This window comes from Ptiloglossa arizonensis, chromosome 3 (genome assembly GCF_051014685.1).
Source record: "Ptiloglossa arizonensis isolate GNS036 chromosome 3, iyPtiAriz1_principal, whole genome shotgun sequence".
Classification (NCBI taxonomy): Eukaryota; Metazoa; Arthropoda; class Insecta; order Hymenoptera; family Colletidae; genus Ptiloglossa; species Ptiloglossa arizonensis.
Genome location: NC_135050.1, coordinates 15,238,310 through 15,255,574, shown reverse-complemented (window position 1 = coordinate 15,255,574; position 17,265 = coordinate 15,238,310). Strand labels below are relative to the sequence as shown.

At 36.0% G+C, this 17,265-nt stretch overlaps 3 protein-coding genes across 8 annotated transcripts in view; 1 reads left to right on the top strand and 2 right to left on the bottom strand.

Moving 5' to 3' along the window:
- Nucleotides 1–246: 246 nt before the first annotated feature.
- Nucleotides 247–2,291, bottom strand: Rpn9 (regulatory particle non-ATPase 9). 3 transcript variants are annotated; one of them, XM_076306561.1, is made up of 6 exons: nt 2,152–2,291; nt 1,955–2,068; nt 1,418–1,744; nt 995–1,327; nt 596–896; nt 247–429 (listed from the first exon to the last, which is right to left on the bottom strand). In XM_076306561.1, the coding sequence occupies exons 1-5, from the start codon at nt 2,265–2,267 to the stop codon at nt 629–631; spliced, it is 1,158 nt and encodes a 385-aa protein (XP_076162676.1). In that variant the 5' UTR covers nt 2,268–2,291; the 3' UTR covers nt 247–429; nt 596–628. The 3 variants fall into 3 exon arrangements, with proteins under 3 accessions (XP_076162676.1, XP_076162677.1, XP_076162675.1); XM_076306562.1 differs by lacking the exon at nt 247–429 and having other exon boundaries at nt 436–896; nt 995–1,115; nt 1,242–1,327; XM_076306560.1 differs by lacking the exon at nt 247–429 and having other exon boundaries at nt 436–896.
- Nucleotides 2,292–2,626: 335 nt separating this feature from the next.
- On the top strand, nt 2,627–6,403 carry LOC143144289 (SID1 transmembrane family member 1). Its single transcript, XM_076306559.1, has 9 exons — nt 2,627–3,302; nt 3,368–3,666; nt 3,768–3,918; nt 3,996–4,079; nt 4,182–4,496; nt 4,558–5,107; nt 5,188–5,453; nt 5,562–5,771; nt 5,837–6,403. The coding sequence occupies exons 1-9, from the start codon at nt 3,120–3,122 to the stop codon at nt 6,122–6,124; spliced, it is 2,346 nt and encodes a 781-aa protein (XP_076162674.1). The 5' UTR covers nt 2,627–3,119; the 3' UTR covers nt 6,125–6,403.
- The window catches only part of Acc (acetyl-CoA carboxylase), a 26,446-nt gene continuing 14,286 nt past the window's right edge, over nt 5,106–17,265 (bottom strand). For all 4 annotated transcript variants that reach the window (XM_076306554.1, XM_076306556.1, XM_076306555.1 and 1 more), the window contains 9 exons: nt 14,617–14,947; nt 13,624–13,921; nt 13,334–13,547; nt 12,873–13,206; nt 12,317–12,774; nt 8,406–12,230; nt 7,896–8,175; nt 7,507–7,787; nt 5,106–7,395 (listed from right to left, as the gene is read on the bottom strand). In XM_076306554.1, the coding sequence (XP_076162669.1) occupies nt 6,781–7,395; nt 7,507–7,787; nt 7,896–8,175; nt 8,406–12,230; nt 12,317–12,774; nt 12,873–13,206; nt 13,334–13,547; nt 13,624–13,921; nt 14,617–14,947 (6,636 nt within the window). In that variant the 3' untranslated portion in view covers nt 5,106–6,780. The remainder of the gene's footprint in view (nt 7,396–7,506; nt 7,788–7,895; nt 8,176–8,405; nt 12,231–12,316; nt 12,775–12,872; nt 13,207–13,333; nt 13,548–13,623; nt 13,922–14,616; nt 14,948–17,265) is intronic.

The window sequence follows — 17,265 nt, the reverse complement described above, 5'->3', positions numbered from 1 at the left end:
ATGAACTTCATACATGTTCATCAAAAGTAGTACCATCTTTAGAAAAATAAAACGACGAACGTAATAGCTCCATTTCTTACGAACGACAAAACTTATTGAGCAACCTATTACATATTTCTTTTCTTTTTCTATTTCTTTATGTAAATAACCAATATTTATACATCATGATTCTATCATAGGATATACAGGAATTACATACGTACATATTCAAAAGTATTGATATCTAAATCATAAGTGCATAATTAAATAGAGAAACATGATAAATGTTAATGTACATTATTATTATTAATATTTCAATCATAGTACAAAGTTTGTGAACACAAAAACAAAACTCCAATGATTACTCTATATATAATGTTAAAAATTGTATGAAATTGTTTCCATTATATGTTAAGTTCAAAACAAATTTGTATTTTTTTTTACGTTCACCTGTAAATAGTATCATAATTTTTCATTCAAGAAAGTAGAACTTATGTTTTCTTTTACATTAATCCATTGACTTATCACAATAAGACTAATTTTAATTTGTCATTTGTAGATATTTTAAAACAATGGTAAGTCAATGAATTATTGAAAATACACAAGTAAAACTTACACATGAATCAATGAAAAAATATTCAACCTAATATTAAAGAGTAAGGATCTCGGACGCTCGAGATTCCAATAAACGCTCCATTGAGCTAACATCTTTACACCATCCATCAAGTCTTTGAACCATTCCAGATATTTGACTACGATCCAAAACACGAGGTTGAACCCACGTCATGTTTACTGTCCCAGCTACTTGATCAATGGCGCCACGAACTAAACCTTGAGCTAAAGCCTTCATTACAAGTAATTCTACTTCACCAAGGGGTAAACGAGTTTCTTGAGAGATTTCCGCAAATGTTAACTGTCTGTAATAAAAAACGTTTTGTATTAACATTTAAATAATTCAAATTATTTTACAGAGTTATTTAGTATTAATTTAGTATTGAAGTGAAAAAGTACAAACCTGTTATTAGCTTGTCGTTTGAAAGTCATTTCCATAAGGCAGAGGAGAGAAATTTTTTGCCTTAATTTTAATTCCTGTGCAGCTAAATCAGCAACTTTGCTCCACTGTGGTTTTAATCTTTCTAATGCAGCAATATCACCAGCATTAAAGGCTTGCAATAAATCAATTAACCAAGAGTTTGGTGTATCTTTCAAGGACTGTAAAACTGAGTGAGCTAATAATTCTCCAAGATTATAAACGCCCTCACCTAAAAGTGCAGCCAGACCAAGGAAAAATGCATGCTGTTCTTGTTCTTGTCTACTTAAGCTGTTTAAATCAATACAACCCAGATATCTGAAAAATGAAATTGAATTTAAAGAATATTCATTATTTGTAATATTAACACATAAATTTATTGTTTAGAATTTTTAGACATAATAATACCTCAGAGCAGTACGATAATATTCTGCATGTTTTCCTTGCAAACGATAAAGACGACTGGCTAACAAATAAAATCTACCATGGACTGTGGTAATACTATCAGCATTATCCAACATAGCTTCTACTTCTTCTATAATCTTTTTTGCTTGTTCTTGATTATTTAACTTATCCAATAAAATTTGTCCTGTAAGGACTTTACAGAGAGCCACAGCTTCATTACTACTTTTAACTTTAGGCTCAGTTTTTTCCAAAAATTTAATTGCTTCCTGTTTGTCTTGAAACTGTTGTATTACGTATGCTAATATTTCTACCAATGATAAAGGATTTATCCTAAATACAGAACGTAAATAACATATTATATTCCCTTTAAAAAATTTATTGAAAAAATTAGAACTTATGTTTTCTTTTACATTGATCCATTGACTTATCATAATAAGAGTAATTTTAATTTGTCTAATTTTTCACTTTAATTTACACGTGAAATAATAAAGTGAGGTTATTGTATAACGTTTTGAAAAAAAAACCATGTGTTATGCTTACTTGTTTTCGAAGGTAGATAAAAAGTTAACATATAGTTGTATCAAATTATCTCCCTTCAGAAGCGCTGGATTTTTTACAAATTTTTCTAATTTAAGTGTCAGCTGATGCCAAAGCCTGCAAGTCACCGGACAAAGAAAATGAAATCAATTTTTTCTACTGCAATACAAATGTGATTTAAAATATTTGAAAGAAAATACCTTTTATTATACAGTTCTTCAAGGTCTGCCCATTCAGCAGCCAGTTCTTCGTCTGCAACATTTTGATTTTGACTTAAATATGTATTAACATCCGTTGATGCCACGGCTGCCGCCATCTTTAATAACAATGACTAAAGTCGAATCAGTATAATGAATCGGGTTGTTCACGATTTATTCTATACTTCATTCAGTGAAACGAAAGACTTGGTAACCAAACACGTGACTTGTGACAGAATTTCATTGGTTTAGTGTTTTAGTCAGGAGTGTATCGTAGGTCCGACGCATAGTGTATCAAAACACGAAAAAATGTTACAATCAATTATACAAAATTACAAAAGAAAGAGATATAGTCTTTAAACTTTTTTATATTCAAAGTAAATTTTCAAAATAATTAGGAAATTAATGAAATATAAGGTAAATTGAAAATAACGAGTATATAGATATTTTAGTTACTTTATTTACTGCGTTAAAATGTATTTTCTTAATAGATATAGATGTATGTACAAAATTTAATTATTTCTTCGATATTTCATCATTCGATATAGAGTTCGAGAATCATAAATTCAGATCGATTCAGATCGATTCAAATGGTTCCGATTAAATTGAAGTGAATCGGAGAAGTTGCATGTAAATATACAATCGTCAATTATTATGCATCCGATCTTTGACAGATTTTCTTCAAAAGACCATTTGTCTAATGAATTCATTCCAAGTGTGTACTTATACAACTGGTTCAGTCGTTAATTTAATTTAAATCAAACTTAAGTGTAACTTAAGAAATATTTCGTGATATCATCTATATTAAGAGTGTCTTCAAACCATGAAATTAATCACAGAAAGAAAAAATATTAAATTTAATACATCATTTTTATTATAGAATAAGTGATATTTTAAATTTAGTGTAGGTTTTTAATATTACATTCTATGTAAGTGTATTAAGACTTTGTGTTTAAGTATAAACCTATAAAATGTTAAGTGTAAAGATAATTTTGATAGTGCCTATTGTGTTATTATTGTTTAATCTTCATGGAGTTAGTGCTTCCTTCAATTTCTCATTTACTCCCATCGTTATGAATGCAACTTATAACATGGAATATAGTATTATCATAAATAGTACTATTGAATATGTATTCTTGTACCCCACTAATGAGGTAAGTATTCATTATTTTATATGAAATACTTTTATTATATTTTATTTCTTTTTTGGCATATTTAGAAATCTTGGATGGAAACTGCCAGGATAGAAGTTGAAAGCAATGCTACCTATGATCTACCTCTTATTGTAGTTGCACGTCAAATGAGAGGAATCTTATCATGGACAATTCCTGATGTTGTAGAAAGCATGAATTTTGATGATTTAGCGTATAATAAGACAGGTCGAACTTTGTGTTCAACAAAAGATTATCGAAGTGAAATAGAATATCAAGAATTTGTTACTGTTAGTTTGTCCACTGCCAGTTACAAAAATATTTCATTTAAGCTTAATGTAACGCAGGATTCTCAATATTATTTGAGGTATACATTTTATTAATATTGAATTGAGCATATGTTAAAAAGTTTATCATGTTATTAAACGATATAAGAAAATAAGAATTGTTTTGTGGTTTTCTGTATAGACCAGAAGAGACAAGATTAGTAGAAATTTCTCCATCTGAACCTATTTACTATGGTTATACTTTTCAAAAGCAAATAGAAAGTTCCTTTGTCATTGTTCATGTTGAATCTGACAGTAATATTTGTATGACAGTCTCTATACAAAATATATCAGTAAGCTGATGTTACCATATCTTTATAATAATATGTTGATATATTATTATAGAATTCTCAAATATTTTTTTCTTTAGTGCCCTGTATTTGATTCGGAAACAAACATCGAATATACTGGTTATTGGCAAACTGTAAATCGACAAGGTGGTATCACTGTGCCTGTAAATATTTTTCTGTTATAAGTAGATAGTTGTTAATTAAACATAATTGTTTCATTAGATTTTTATTAAAAGGCAAATTAATATTCAATTATAATTTTTTAGAGAGAAGCATATCCGATGGGATTTTTTGTTGTTCTGGTAGTCAAGAGTGATGACACTGATTGTTTTGGTTCACCCAGTACAGCACCTGTACGAAAGAAAAAAGTGGCACTAACAATACATACCAGTATTTCCAAACACAAGTATATTGTTGCAACAGGAATAGTCATATCTATTATTTTTACTTTCTGTATTATTTATGCTGGAAGTATAATAGTGGCTAAAATGAAACGATATAGAGAAATTAACCAGGAATTGATCAATCAAGATTGTGAAAATGTTACTGTATCTATACCAAGTCCGTCAACAGTAGAAGAGGTAAGAAAAATGTCCAAAGTTTTAAACATTTCACAACTAATATAAATCATTTATGTTTTAGTCTGTCCCACAGCAGTCATTATCTTCAGAAACCGATTCATCATTGGATGAAGATAATATTGATGTGATGGAAGATGCTCTTTCTGATAAAAATGTGATACGAACAAAACTCGTACTTTCGGTTTGTGATTTGGCTCGCAAAGATCCAAGAATTCTTAGACACAAATCTCGATTATATTTATATTATTTAATAACGGTCGCTATCTTCTACACTTTACCCGTTGTGCAACTGGTAATAACTTACCAGAATGTACTTCATGATACTGGAAATCAAGATTTGTGTTACTATAATTTTTTATGTGCCCATCCATTTGGATTAATATCAGATTTCAATCATGTGTTATCGAATTTTGGATATATCATGTTAGGCTTTCTTTTTATATTTTTAACTTACTCTCGTGAAAACAATGAATTAGATAGAGAAAGAAACAAGTGTTACGGTATACCGCAACATTACGGATTATTTTATGCACTTGGCGCGGCACTTATCATGGAAGGAATACTTTCAGGAAGTTATCATGTATGTCCGAATCGCAGTAATTTTCAATTCGGTACGATAAAACAGATTCTTTATTGTGTATTTTTAGGATCTTTAACGTTATTAATAAAATTGAGCATATTATTTTTTCAGATACTAGTTTCATGTACATTATAGCAGTACTCTGCATGATTAAAATTTATCAAACACGTCATCCAGATATAAATGCTAAAGCACAAATTACATTTGGTATTTTGGCTCTGATCATTCTAATAGGATTAATTGGTGTTTTGAATGGTTCCACCTCTTTCTGGATTGTATTTACGATTATGCATTTGCTGATTTGCTTATTTCTGACTCTTGAAATTTACTATATGGGACGATGGAGACGTAAAGGTATCTTTAGAAGAACAATACAGGTAATTTTCTGCACTTAATACATTGGTTTCAATATTTTCCTTTTGATTTTATAGTAACCAAGCTATTTTTATTAGACATAGTTAATCGTTGAATTCATATTTTTTCAGTCCTGTAGATACGATATCCGCTCCGGAATTAAACATTTGTTTCGACCTTTGTACCCAGGACGATTTATAATGCTCGTCATAGCAAATTTATGTAACATTGCTCTCGCAGTATACGGAAATATAACTCATGAAAAAAATTTTGCAACATTTCTATTAAGTATATTAATGTGTAATTTAATTTTGTATACTACTTTTTATATCATAATGAAGGTACGTATTGATGGTATAAACAATAATTGATATGTTACAAGCTAATCAATTGTGTAATATTTCAGATTCTTAATAAGGAATGGATTGTTCTTCAAACATTAATTTACATTATTTTGTCCATTGGGTTCTGGGTTGCAGCCATGTATTTTTTTATAAACAAAACTATTTCATGGGCGCTTACTCCAGCACAGTCTCGTCATTATAACAAACCTTGCGTGTTTCTGAATTTCTTTGACACTCATGACATTTGGCATTTCTTATCTGCTTTAGCTATGTTTTTCTCCTTTATGGTTCTACTTACTCTAGATGATGATCTAGTCGATGTACACCGAAGTCAAATACCAGTCTTCTAAGGGTGATGACACAAATAGAAGTTACTGTCGTCTTTTTGTATCTCTTTATGAGGATATGATTATATATAATATACATTTTACCTTGGTATTAATGAATTAAAAACGGTATAAAATATATATGTATATATAAAGATCATATAGCAATTATTTTGTATTTAACAGATTCTTAATAAACTTCAGTTTCTAAAGAGCATACAAATTTTGATATTTCGTAGTATGATCGAAAGAACAGCATTTAATATTTTAAAACTTACCTATTGATTTTCGTATTGACAAAATGGAGAAATGATGTACATGTTTATTATTAGTAGCCGTTTTTTAAAAATAAATATATATATATAATATAATTTCTATATTCGTGAATACACTTATTATAAACAATGGGCATACTTTGCCACAGTTTAGGAAACGGCAGTAACACTGTCTGACACTCAATAGCATTACCATCGAACTTTACTAAGCCCAAGTTCGTTTTGGTTTCTGCCTTCAAGTAACGCTGTCGATAGAAGCAATTTTTAACTTTGCGAAACTATACTATTCCCGTAGAATTTACTATTAAGAAGATGAAATAACGAGTGTCTGTACAATTAATTCTAACGAAGTTACATACACCAGGTACGTGGATAGACAGAGAATTCTGTGATATTTCAAAAACATTAGGACGAAGCGCTTGAGTCATTGAGAGGTTCCTGAGTGGTCGTTTCTAATTGTGATAAAGTTCTATATAGTTCTGCACGTTCTGCAGGCTGTAGTCTGTGAGCGATTTCCAGAATTGCAGTTAACCTTACTTCTGGACAGGCTTCAAGAGCTTCTTTGATTTGAGAAACGATTGCATCTTGCTTTACACAAGTAATGTTGCGCGTAACGACACTGTTCTCATTTTGACGTTGTTCTTCCAACCACTTTGCTGCTGTTTGATCTTGATCCCATAAATAAGATTCTGTGGGGCCCTTGTCTTCTATAAACCATCTCCGTAACATCGCATCAACTTGTCTCACATCAAGACGCGGTTGAATAGAAAGAATCTCTTCCTTTATTTGATCTTCCAGAAGTCTTCTTTTTAGTCGCCAGTAAAGTAATTTTCGTGCTTTTCGCCAAGGAATAATTTCATGAATCGCGTTCTTCTCGAGCATTCTCTCTGGCGTATCATGGAGATCTGCAAAATGCACTGCAACTTGGTGATACATAGGTTCTAAATCTTTCTCTCTCTTACGTATTTGAGTTTCAATTTCTGTTCGCTCCTCTTGTGAATTTACATTGGGCAATTTTTCCTGAAACAGCAGTGTATTTTGTAAAATTTCAGTACATATGTTATACATAGCGTTATTCTTAATAAACATTGGATAAAATCGTTTCACGGTAGAATAGTTGAAAATACGCACTTTAAGTTTTTGAATTACTGAATCCACCCTATGCATAGTTTTAAGTATATCTTTCATTCTAAACTTTATTTCAACTATTGCCTCAGGTTCCAGAACTCCGGCTCTGCTTGTATTGTCAGCGAACATTTCCATGTATCTGGGGTTTATGGTTGGATCAACCACTGCCCACGCACCACCTCTCAATTCTCCATTTGGTGGGATATATATAAATATTGGTTTAGTATATTCTCTTAATCCATCTACGATGTACGCGCCGAATTTTATGATTTGCTCATACATGTCTGTAAAACAGAGATACATTATAGATCATTATTAATGAGGACATAAAAATGGTATTCTTTGCAACAAATATTTCTGTTACAAGTTGATTACTATGAAACAATAAGTACCTTTCATTCCACCAGAGAATCCTCTCCAATTGGCAAAGATGAAAAGAGGTAATTCTTCCTTTCCAAAATCTTTGATAGCTTGTGCAGTTTTGTATGCGCTATCAGGGAACCACACTTGTCCTGCCTGAGATATGGTCTTAGCCTCTGAATCGAGATTAGCGGGATCGGCAGGTAAATGCAATTCCACAGATCTTGTTTCTACTGCAATAACACCGCATGGTATTCCACCTAATCTGGCTCGTCCAGTTACCACAGTTTGAGCCCAAGGTCTCATTATTTCCTACGAATGTTTGAAATGTTTAAATCATTTCAGTTTGAGTAGAAAATATGAATGCTGGAAATGCCCCCCCCCCCCAGGATTTCAATTTTTCTGTTTTAAATGGTACCATAAGGTATTGAGTGATTTTGAACGACCAATATTTTCTGCTCCAAGTATAAGTAAATATTTTCAAGGTGATTTGCTTATATCAATTTAAACTAAAAAGATTTGCAATAAAAGTATAATAATACCTGCCAGGAGCCACGATCGAAGAATCCACTTTCCCAAGTTTTCGTATCATTTTGCAAATATCTACCCTCGAGCATGAACCTTGGATCATAGGCTGTCTTTGTGGGAACATAACTGGTCTCTCTGTTAATTGGATCGGGTAGCGGCAATGGCAATATAGGAAGAGGTGCACCTTTATATTTAGGGCAGTAACTCAACCACTTTAGAGCAGTTTCAACACCTTCCAAATCTCTTTCATTAGTCGCATGTGAAATACCATTATAATGCATAATTTGTATACCACCCAGTTGATTGTTACTCGCATACACTTCACGACCTAATACTGCATTCAATGCTCTATAGCCGGTTAGAATAATGTGAGAATTTTCTATTTGAATGACTCTCTGTCCAAGACGCAATAGGTACGATCCAATACCAATAGCTCGACAAGACACAATGGAAATCGTAATTATATCCTCATAGGCTCTGGATGTTTCTCCAGCGATCATACCAGCATATTTTAAGTTCTCTACTCCAAGACCATCGTCTTTACCAATGATATCTGTAATTTTGTAACGAGATTCTCCTTCATCTTCGATCAACGAAGCTTTTACGGAATTAAGCGGTGCTAAACGCGCGTAGTCATCCGGTGTTAGATAAATATATTTAAAGCCTTTCTCTGGTTCTTTCTCGTCTTCCCAGGCAATTTTAAACAACGCTTTCACTTCTTCTGCCAAACCAATACGAGCTCCAGAATTGGCAGCGAAGTAAATCCGTGGAATTCCAAGTTGTCTAGCTCTTTCAGACGCTTTGCAGAATACCAGATCCTCCTTCACGCCGAAGGAACCAATTAAATATGTCAAATCATTTGCGATTAATATAATATCTCGACCAGTATTTGGATACTCTGGTGTGTAAAGTCTGAATCTCCAAGCCACCATGCCAACATTATTCTCACCAGGAAGACGCTTCTGTTCCACTAAATTGTCACCCTCTAACACTAACTCCACGGAGTCCATTACGGGATTTGGAATATTTATATTTGAATTTGGTCTTTCTTCTATGTACTTTACCCAGGACTTTTCCGTTTGTTGTCTGAACACATCTGGCAAATCATATACATACGTTGTGCCAGCACTTTGAGCTTGGAACCGTTTTGCTTGAAGATAATCTTTGGTTAAATATGGCGTGGAGATTGGTAGACCATGCATAGGCCCTGGCCTCCAGGTTTCGCTTGCTGTTGCCGAAGGACAAGATTCGAAGCGAATAATACCAGTCTTTGGATCAGTTGCCTCTGTGTAAAGATGTAAATCTATACTGTAACCACTATCATTAGCGATGCACAAACGTATAGTTGATATTGATTTCCCCGGGAATGGACGAATCGTCATTTTGATTTCAGCTTGACGTACTCGTAATTTCCATAATCGTGGCCCATATCTGAGTACCATACTGGTCACACTTTCTTCTATCCTCACGGGATCCATAATAACCGTGGGCACGAAGTTCAGGAAAATATGATTGCACTCTGTACGCTCAGCAAGTGGATGAGAGAATGCGACTTCTAATTCGTCCATGGCCTCTAACAAAACGCGTTCACCTTCGTTCTGGAGATAATCAAAACTGGCCTCTTTTGTGATCAGATCGGAGTGTCTTATGATCGAACGAATAAAGAAACGATAGTCGGTGACTTGTTGTCCTTTGGCAACTTTCGCATAACCAAGATAAAGGTGCATCTTTTGGTTTGAGGTAGGTAAAGCTTCGAGATCGTAGGTTCTCATTCTGTTTAGTTCTAATTGGAAAGCACAACCAGGTTCCAGATGTCGATAAATCTTATCCTCCATGAAACCATCTCTCTGACGGAACGTGAAGAATTTTGGGAATTGTCTTTTCTTTAAAGCGGCGAACGTGATTCTTTTGATACCCCGTGAGATTAATTCTTCCTTATTCGTAGTACACCACTCTCCGAATAAATTTGCCATAATGGTATCGTCGTGATTCTCCTTTTCCTGAACGGCAATGCTCAAAATGTGTACCGGTTCTGTGGGTCTCTCGCCAATCTCCACTGGGCCACCAGCCTCTACAGTACTCAACGATACGTTTATAGATGTACTATGCCTTGATTCGCTTCCAACCGCTTCTACTGCTTCCAAAACTTTGGCAGAGACGGAACTGGGTGAAGATAGATCCTCCAAGAGGTCAAGTACCTCGTCCGAGTACAAAACAAACTGCTCCATGTCTTTGAATGCTACCATAGCGCCGACTCTGTGATTAATTAGAGATTGATTTTGACGATTGGGATGATTGTTGGGCAACAAGAATTGAAAATGTACAAGCGGAATTTCGCCCGATAATTCTAGATGTTGTAGACAGGTCAATTCGTAACTGATGTACGCTCTACGAACGTAAACCTCCAACGCGGCGTTGCAAACTGCACGGTTAGAATGATAAAAGAAGTCGTGCAGAATGTCGAAAATGGATGTTTCCGAGAGAATCAGCTTCTGAAGATTTTCTGGATGGAAGTCGTGGCCGTACATGTCCACTGCTGACAAGAATATAGATTCCATTTGATTGTGTCTTAATTCGTAAGCAGGTTGATGAGCGGCTATTAAGACTTGTCTAGCGCGTAGTGCAACGCGACTGTGTTCTGTACGATTCAAGCTCGTTAGCTCTGTCAAAGTACTCGATAATTCATCGGTAAGACCAGGCTCGTTCGCCCAAAGGTGATCTATTAGCATTGTTACCAAAACATTCTTCTTTGTAACGTGGTTGTGACTAAAGATCATAGCCGTTACCGTAGCCACGTCATCTTTGTACTGTTCTATTAAAGCTGAAACACATTTGTCATAATGTCCTTGTTGGAACTGACTTTCGGTGTTGTAGTATTGTGAGAGAAGTTCGTGAACAGCGGTCTTCATTCTTCCACGTATTCCGTTTCTATATCTTTGTACTAACTGCACTATGGTTTGAGTGGTTAAGAAGAAGACGTCTCGTTCGTCTCGCTTCGAAAGAGTAGCCGCGTGTCCATCGATAACAGCAGCAATTTGCTGGCTAGGAAATTGGGCCAAAACAGAAGTGATATTTCTTTCGTAAAGCGACATCAGTTTTCTTATTTTCTTCTCAACGGAAATTGGAATTCTACCCGATATCGTTGCGATCACCTCTTGAAGCTCTAGCAAAGGCAGACTAGGATCGCGAAGAGAATTCATAAATTTCTCAAGAAGTTCTCGTACTCGTGGTAAGTGATACGGGTCTGGTAGACAATATCCTGCCAGAATGTTTTCCAAAGAGTTCCGATATTTAGCGTAAAGATGATTCAATTTTTCAGGAATAGCGGAAGCTTCAGTTTCTGGGAACTGACCAGGGTATTCCTGTGCTTTAATTACCAAGGATGGATCGTCTAATTGCAAATGAGCGATCAACGTACCCGCCTCGAGGATGGCACCCGGTCTTTTAACGTACAAAATATTGCCAGCTTCACTTGCCGTTACTGTCATTACCATTTTCATGACTTCAATTTCTGCATAGGCTTGCCCGGCACAAACATGACCACCATCATCGACCAAAAAGTTGATTAGCTTTCCGGCTGATGGCGATCTCAACAAAGAGGGATCGTTGTCCTTCTCAAAGACACATGTTTGATTTCCTATGATGATTCTATAACGATCCACTTCTTCTCTCATATAAGTTGTGAAACTACCACCGTCCAGAGAAAGCAGCAAACCTCCATCCGACAATCGGTGTACTTCTACTTCTTTATAGGAACCATTCATAACAAGAAAGTAACTATTAGGGCCTGACTTGGCAGTCTGTACTTTGTATTTGTATCCATCGTTGATGAGTTCAACCTGAAATTGAATTACAATTCAACATTTTGAGATACGTTTTAACCAGCATCGAGATATTAATTTTGTATTCGTTGAGAAGCACTTACATCGATGACATTCTCCAGATCATTGCTAGCTTGTATTTGCCCTTTCTCTAATGCTGTTTGAAATCCAGTAAAGGCTGCAGTGATGGTCCTATCGGCGATGTGAAGCGCGCCGCACGTTACCGCCAATACATCCGGCTTGTCACTTCTAACACGTTCAGCGATCAACAAATCGAGCCAGGCTGTGTCTATACTGTTTTCTTGGAAGGATTCTGTTTCTAATAATTTAGTCAGGTATTCGACGGTGGTTCTAAAGTCACCCCTGATGCTCAACTCCTTCAGGGCTATAACCAAATTTTCTCTAGCTTGATTACGATCCTCGCCCCAGGAGAAACAATGACCAAATTGCGAGTCCGCAAATTCATGAAGACCTCCGGATGCTCCCACCGAGAAGTAACCCCAAACATTCTTCGAGGACCTGAAGTTCAATTCTTGGACAGTACCCGAGCTTGGCTTGAAACCTGAGGAACGCGTCGTTTACGTTCATATCTCCGTCTTCGTGAACGTTCTTTAATTTTAGTAGCGTAAAGTTACCTCATTAAATGTACATAATTACTACCTTCGTCAGGATTTTCACTGGTGATTCTTGCTGCAATTACGTGACCCCATGGCTGCGGTTTATGTTGCGGCTGATCGAAATCGATGATGCTGGTACCCCACGGACTCTCACCGTAAAGAAGACGAATATCTTTAATATGGTGGAGCGGTAATCCCATAGCAATTTGAAGCTGGGCCGCGGGTAAATTGACATCCGACACCATCTCCGTGCAAGGATGTTCCACTTGGAGACGCGGATTCAATTCCAAGAAATAGTATCGTCCGGACGTGTCGTAAAGATATTCGACTGTACCTGCGCTGACGTATCCAACCATTTTGGCTAATCTAACGGCAGCCTGTCGCGAAGAAATAATTAAGAATAATTCCATTTACATAATTACAAGTTTTCCATTTACCTGGAAAACTTTCATTTTAGGAGGGTGTCGGAGTTGTTTGCCAACGAACACGGCTATTCGTAGTTACCTTCTCCATTTCCTCGAAAATTTCAGGTTTGGCTATCACAGCCGGGGCTTCCTCGATGATTTTCTGATGTCTCCTCTGAATCGAGCAATCACGACCGAACAACGATATCGCGTTTCCATAATTATCGGCCAATAATTGAACCTCCAAATGTCGAGCACACTTCGCCAGTTTCATAATAAATATAGGAGAACCGGGTATCTCGATTTGTACCTGCCTGAGAACAGTTTTTCAAGACTCTTGATACAAATGTTCGTTAACCGATCGTGCAAACTAGACGCACGTTAACTTACCTAAACAACGTAGGCAATTCTTCGGCGTTCTCTACTTTCCTGATACCTTTACCACCGCCTCCTTCACTGGCTTTCACCATGATGGGAAAACCTATTTTATTCGCAGCTGCTAGACACTCTTCCACCGTTGAAACGCATCCCTTTTTGAAGAGCTCCGAAGATATCTTTATCTTCGAGCCACTATATTGAGCGGTCAGCTCCGATCCTGACCAAGGTAGCGTCGGCACCTCCGCGGTTTGCGCCACTATACTGGACGCGATTTTATCCCCAAGGGCCCACATCGCTTTTTCGGACGGTCCTGAAAGAATTTTTCATTTATTCGCAATTGTTCCTGACGTTACAAATTGTTTCTCACTTATCATTTTCACGGTGATCGGATGACTCAAATACTGCGTTAAATCGAACACTATTGCCGATTACGTTTTGCCGTTAAATTGGAAATTGGAAGCATTTCATAAAATTGTGTACGATCAATGAAATGGTTTAAATAGAACTTTCACAAATATGTAAACAATTAATTACAGCGAGACTTAATTTTTTTCAGTCCTTTTGCGAGCTTCGAGTGTAACGTTCTACAATTATCAACCCTTTGCACTCGAAGCTTTTCAGCTACCAGAAACTAGCACCTCGATGACATCCTTCGAATCGTGTAATTAATTTAAAACGGAACATTTTCATTTCAACCTTTCATATACATGTTTACATCTTACGAGAAAGGAGTAATTGAATTTTAATTTCAATTTCAAACCACGATGGTTTTCCGAATCGGAGAAAGTGCACCGAATTAAGTGGCGATCGAGGGTCGCCTCTCGAGTGGAGAGGGTTAATTTTTTCAGTTATTTTGCTGGCTTCGTGTGTAACGTTCTACAATTATTAATATTTTGCGCCGGTACTGTACGACTGTATTGTATTTGTACGTTAAAGACTCAGTCGTACTGGTTGAATGTTTTCAGACGTTATTATATAAACTTATATTACACTTTATCGGCGTACCAATGAAACTAATGCTATTCTTGTGCAGCAGTTCCGGCAGTTTTGGATTTTCGGATGCGTGACCCCATCCTGCCCACACAGCCTGGACCTGGGTCCGTATGGCGATGTCGACGATCAGTTCCACGTTCGCGTAATTGTTATTGTTCGTTCCACCAGGTACGGGAACGTATTGGTCCGCCATTTTTATGTATTCAGCGTTCGCGTTCAGATCCTCCGGGGTGACCATCACGACGAACCGTACGGCTCGTTCGTTCTTGAACATCTCGTAGGACCAACGACGAATCGAACGCATGCATTTCACCGCAGCTATTCCATTGTTGGCGATCAGAACCTGCGAATCGAGAATTTTGATCAGCTCGAGAACAATTTTTCACCTTGCGATATCACCTATTTTCAAATTTCCTGGTTTCATATATACTAGCACATCAGTCCCTTTCTTACCGTCTACGATGCATCGTTAATTAATTTTCAAAGCATCGACACGGTGCGTTACCCATTTTCTTGAATAGATCACGTATATTTTCTATTTACCTCTTCGCAGATCGAAGGAAATGTTATTTACGATTTATAAATGTTCGTTGCACACATTGCATCCATTGCCTCGACGTTTTTAAAATAAGCACACAACGCCGATAGAGTTGAAGCAACGTTTCTTGATGCAATAATAGAGGATAGGATAATCGAAAGAGGTCTTTCGAATCTGTTCACGAAGGTAAACAAAGATGGAATACGTTGAATAAAAATTGTTCGCTACGATGTTCCTAGAAATCATCGATTTTTGTTTCGATACAACTCGGGACACCGTGTAGACGGTTTATTCGTACCGAGTCATCTCGTACACGAGGAAACTTTGTATTTAGAGACAAAGTGCTGTAGATGATTCAAGGTTACGCTCATTGTGCGTATTTATCCTTTTTTTTTACGCAGTGGTATGCTTTTACATTTGTATTACGTTAGATTATGTTGAAACAGATATGTGCATGTATTATTCAAGGTCATTCAAGGTCAGTTATGAGGCCTTGGTCGGTTAATGTTCATTGCGAAACGGTACGGTGAGTGAGCGCTTCGCAACATACTCAAGCGGAACGACACATCTGCGCGTTGAACGACCTGCTTTGATACGTAGCATTTGTTCTAGGGCAAACATAAAATATAACGAAACTATCAATACTATTATTGCAATTGATAATTATCACAATTTAATATTCAAATTTCCTGGATTCATTTATATATCCTAACACATCAGTTCCTTTCTTACTGTTTACAATGTATCGTTAATTAATTTTCAAAGCATCGACACGGAGTGTTACCCATTTTCTTCAATAGATCACGTATATTTTCTGTTTACTTCTTCGTGGATCGAAGGAAATGTTATTTACGATTTCGAAGAAAAACTTCTCTTTCAGTTGCAGCTACATTTATTTGAAATTTTCATGAAAAATCGGAGGGAACCTTGGAAAATTGAAGATGTATTTTTGAAAAATGATCGTGACACTTTTATTTACAAATTAAAAATTCCTACCGCGTGCTGCTATCAGACCACCTTACCCCCTCCACGTGCACACTAACCAACTTTCATTTGAAATATTTTTCCTCTCTCTCTCTCTCCAAACACGTAAAAGGAGCTGTTTCGTTGGTTCGATTTGAATGTCACATCTTGCACATTGTTACGTGATTTAACCCATTTGCATCGGGAAGCAGAACGCGTTGGTATACTCGTATTACCGATTAGAATAGAATAATCCACGAATAAGTTCTTTAAAACTTATTTGCATCGTCAATTTAAATATCTGTGATTAATTATTTATTACATCGAATGATTTTATTAATTTTTCAAAATCCCTACATATTGTGTGCTCGTTTCATCTCAATACATGTTCGTCACACCTTTCAAGGAAATGACTCTGCGAAGAAAATGTTTAAACAAAAGTTTTCTTCGATCTGCACGTGCAAGCTCAGTAATAACGATTCGATATCCGATTTTGCGTAATTTCAGTACAGTATTCCATTGCAAAAAAAAAAAAAAAAAAATCAAATCAATTTTAAAATCTTGCTCATCGTATCAGATGGAAAAAAATATTTACATCGCACGATGTCTCCCTCCGAACGACTTTCATCGAAACATTTTTTGTCATTCCTTAAAAAAAAACATTTCACCGTATCGCGATAAAACAGACACCCAGTAGGTACAACAGTAACTCGACACCCAATGATATTGGTTCAGTAGTGCGTGGAATTCTCCGCAGGATGCAAACAGTTTAACAAATTGTGGCAAACTATAAAAAGATAAAATATGTACACTTCCATTAGATAGAAATAAGAACAAAAACATGCATGATAGAGCACAGAAGCGCAAAAAAGCGTTAAAAAAAGTTCGAAGTGCAACGTTCAAGTGACGTTTTTATTCTCGTGATATCAAGGTATGTATGCACAATAGTTTCACTTAGGTATCGTGTGCACCAAGATGCCGACGCAAAATTACGCGAGTGTTTGTCACAATAATGAACAAACATCGACGAGGGCGCTTCGAAGAACTGCAATACTTTGGACGAGATTCGCGGATCAATCTGATCGATTGATTTCAGATCAATCAACGTGGTTAAAGGAATTGGAAGGTTGAAACGATTAAAAGTTCTCGAAATGAACAAA

Bases quoted from the DNA above. Each gene is read 5' to 3' on its own strand.
- Rpn9 (XM_076306561.1), bottom strand. From the start codon at position 2,267: ATGGCGGCAGCCGTGGCATCAACGGATGTTAATACATATTTAAGTCAA. The intron at 2,069-2,151 runs GTATTTTCTTTC...GGTGACTTGCAG, and splicing joins GAAGAACTGTATAATAAAAG to GCTTTGGCATCAGCTGACAC. The intron at 897-994 runs GTTTGTACTTTT...TTTTTATTACAG, and splicing joins AAACGACAAGCTAATAACAG to ACAGTTAACATTTGCGGAAA.
- LOC143144289 (XM_076306559.1), top strand. From the start codon at position 3,120: ATGTTAAGTGTAAAGATAATTTTGATAGTGCCTATTGTGTTATTATTG. The intron at 3,667-3,767 runs GTATACATTTTA...TTTTCTGTATAG, and splicing joins GATTCTCAATATTATTTGAG to ACCAGAAGAGACAAGATTAG. The intron at 4,080-4,181 runs GTAAATATTTTT...ATAATTTTTTAG, and splicing joins AAGGTGGTATCACTGTGCCT to AGAGAAGCATATCCGATGGG.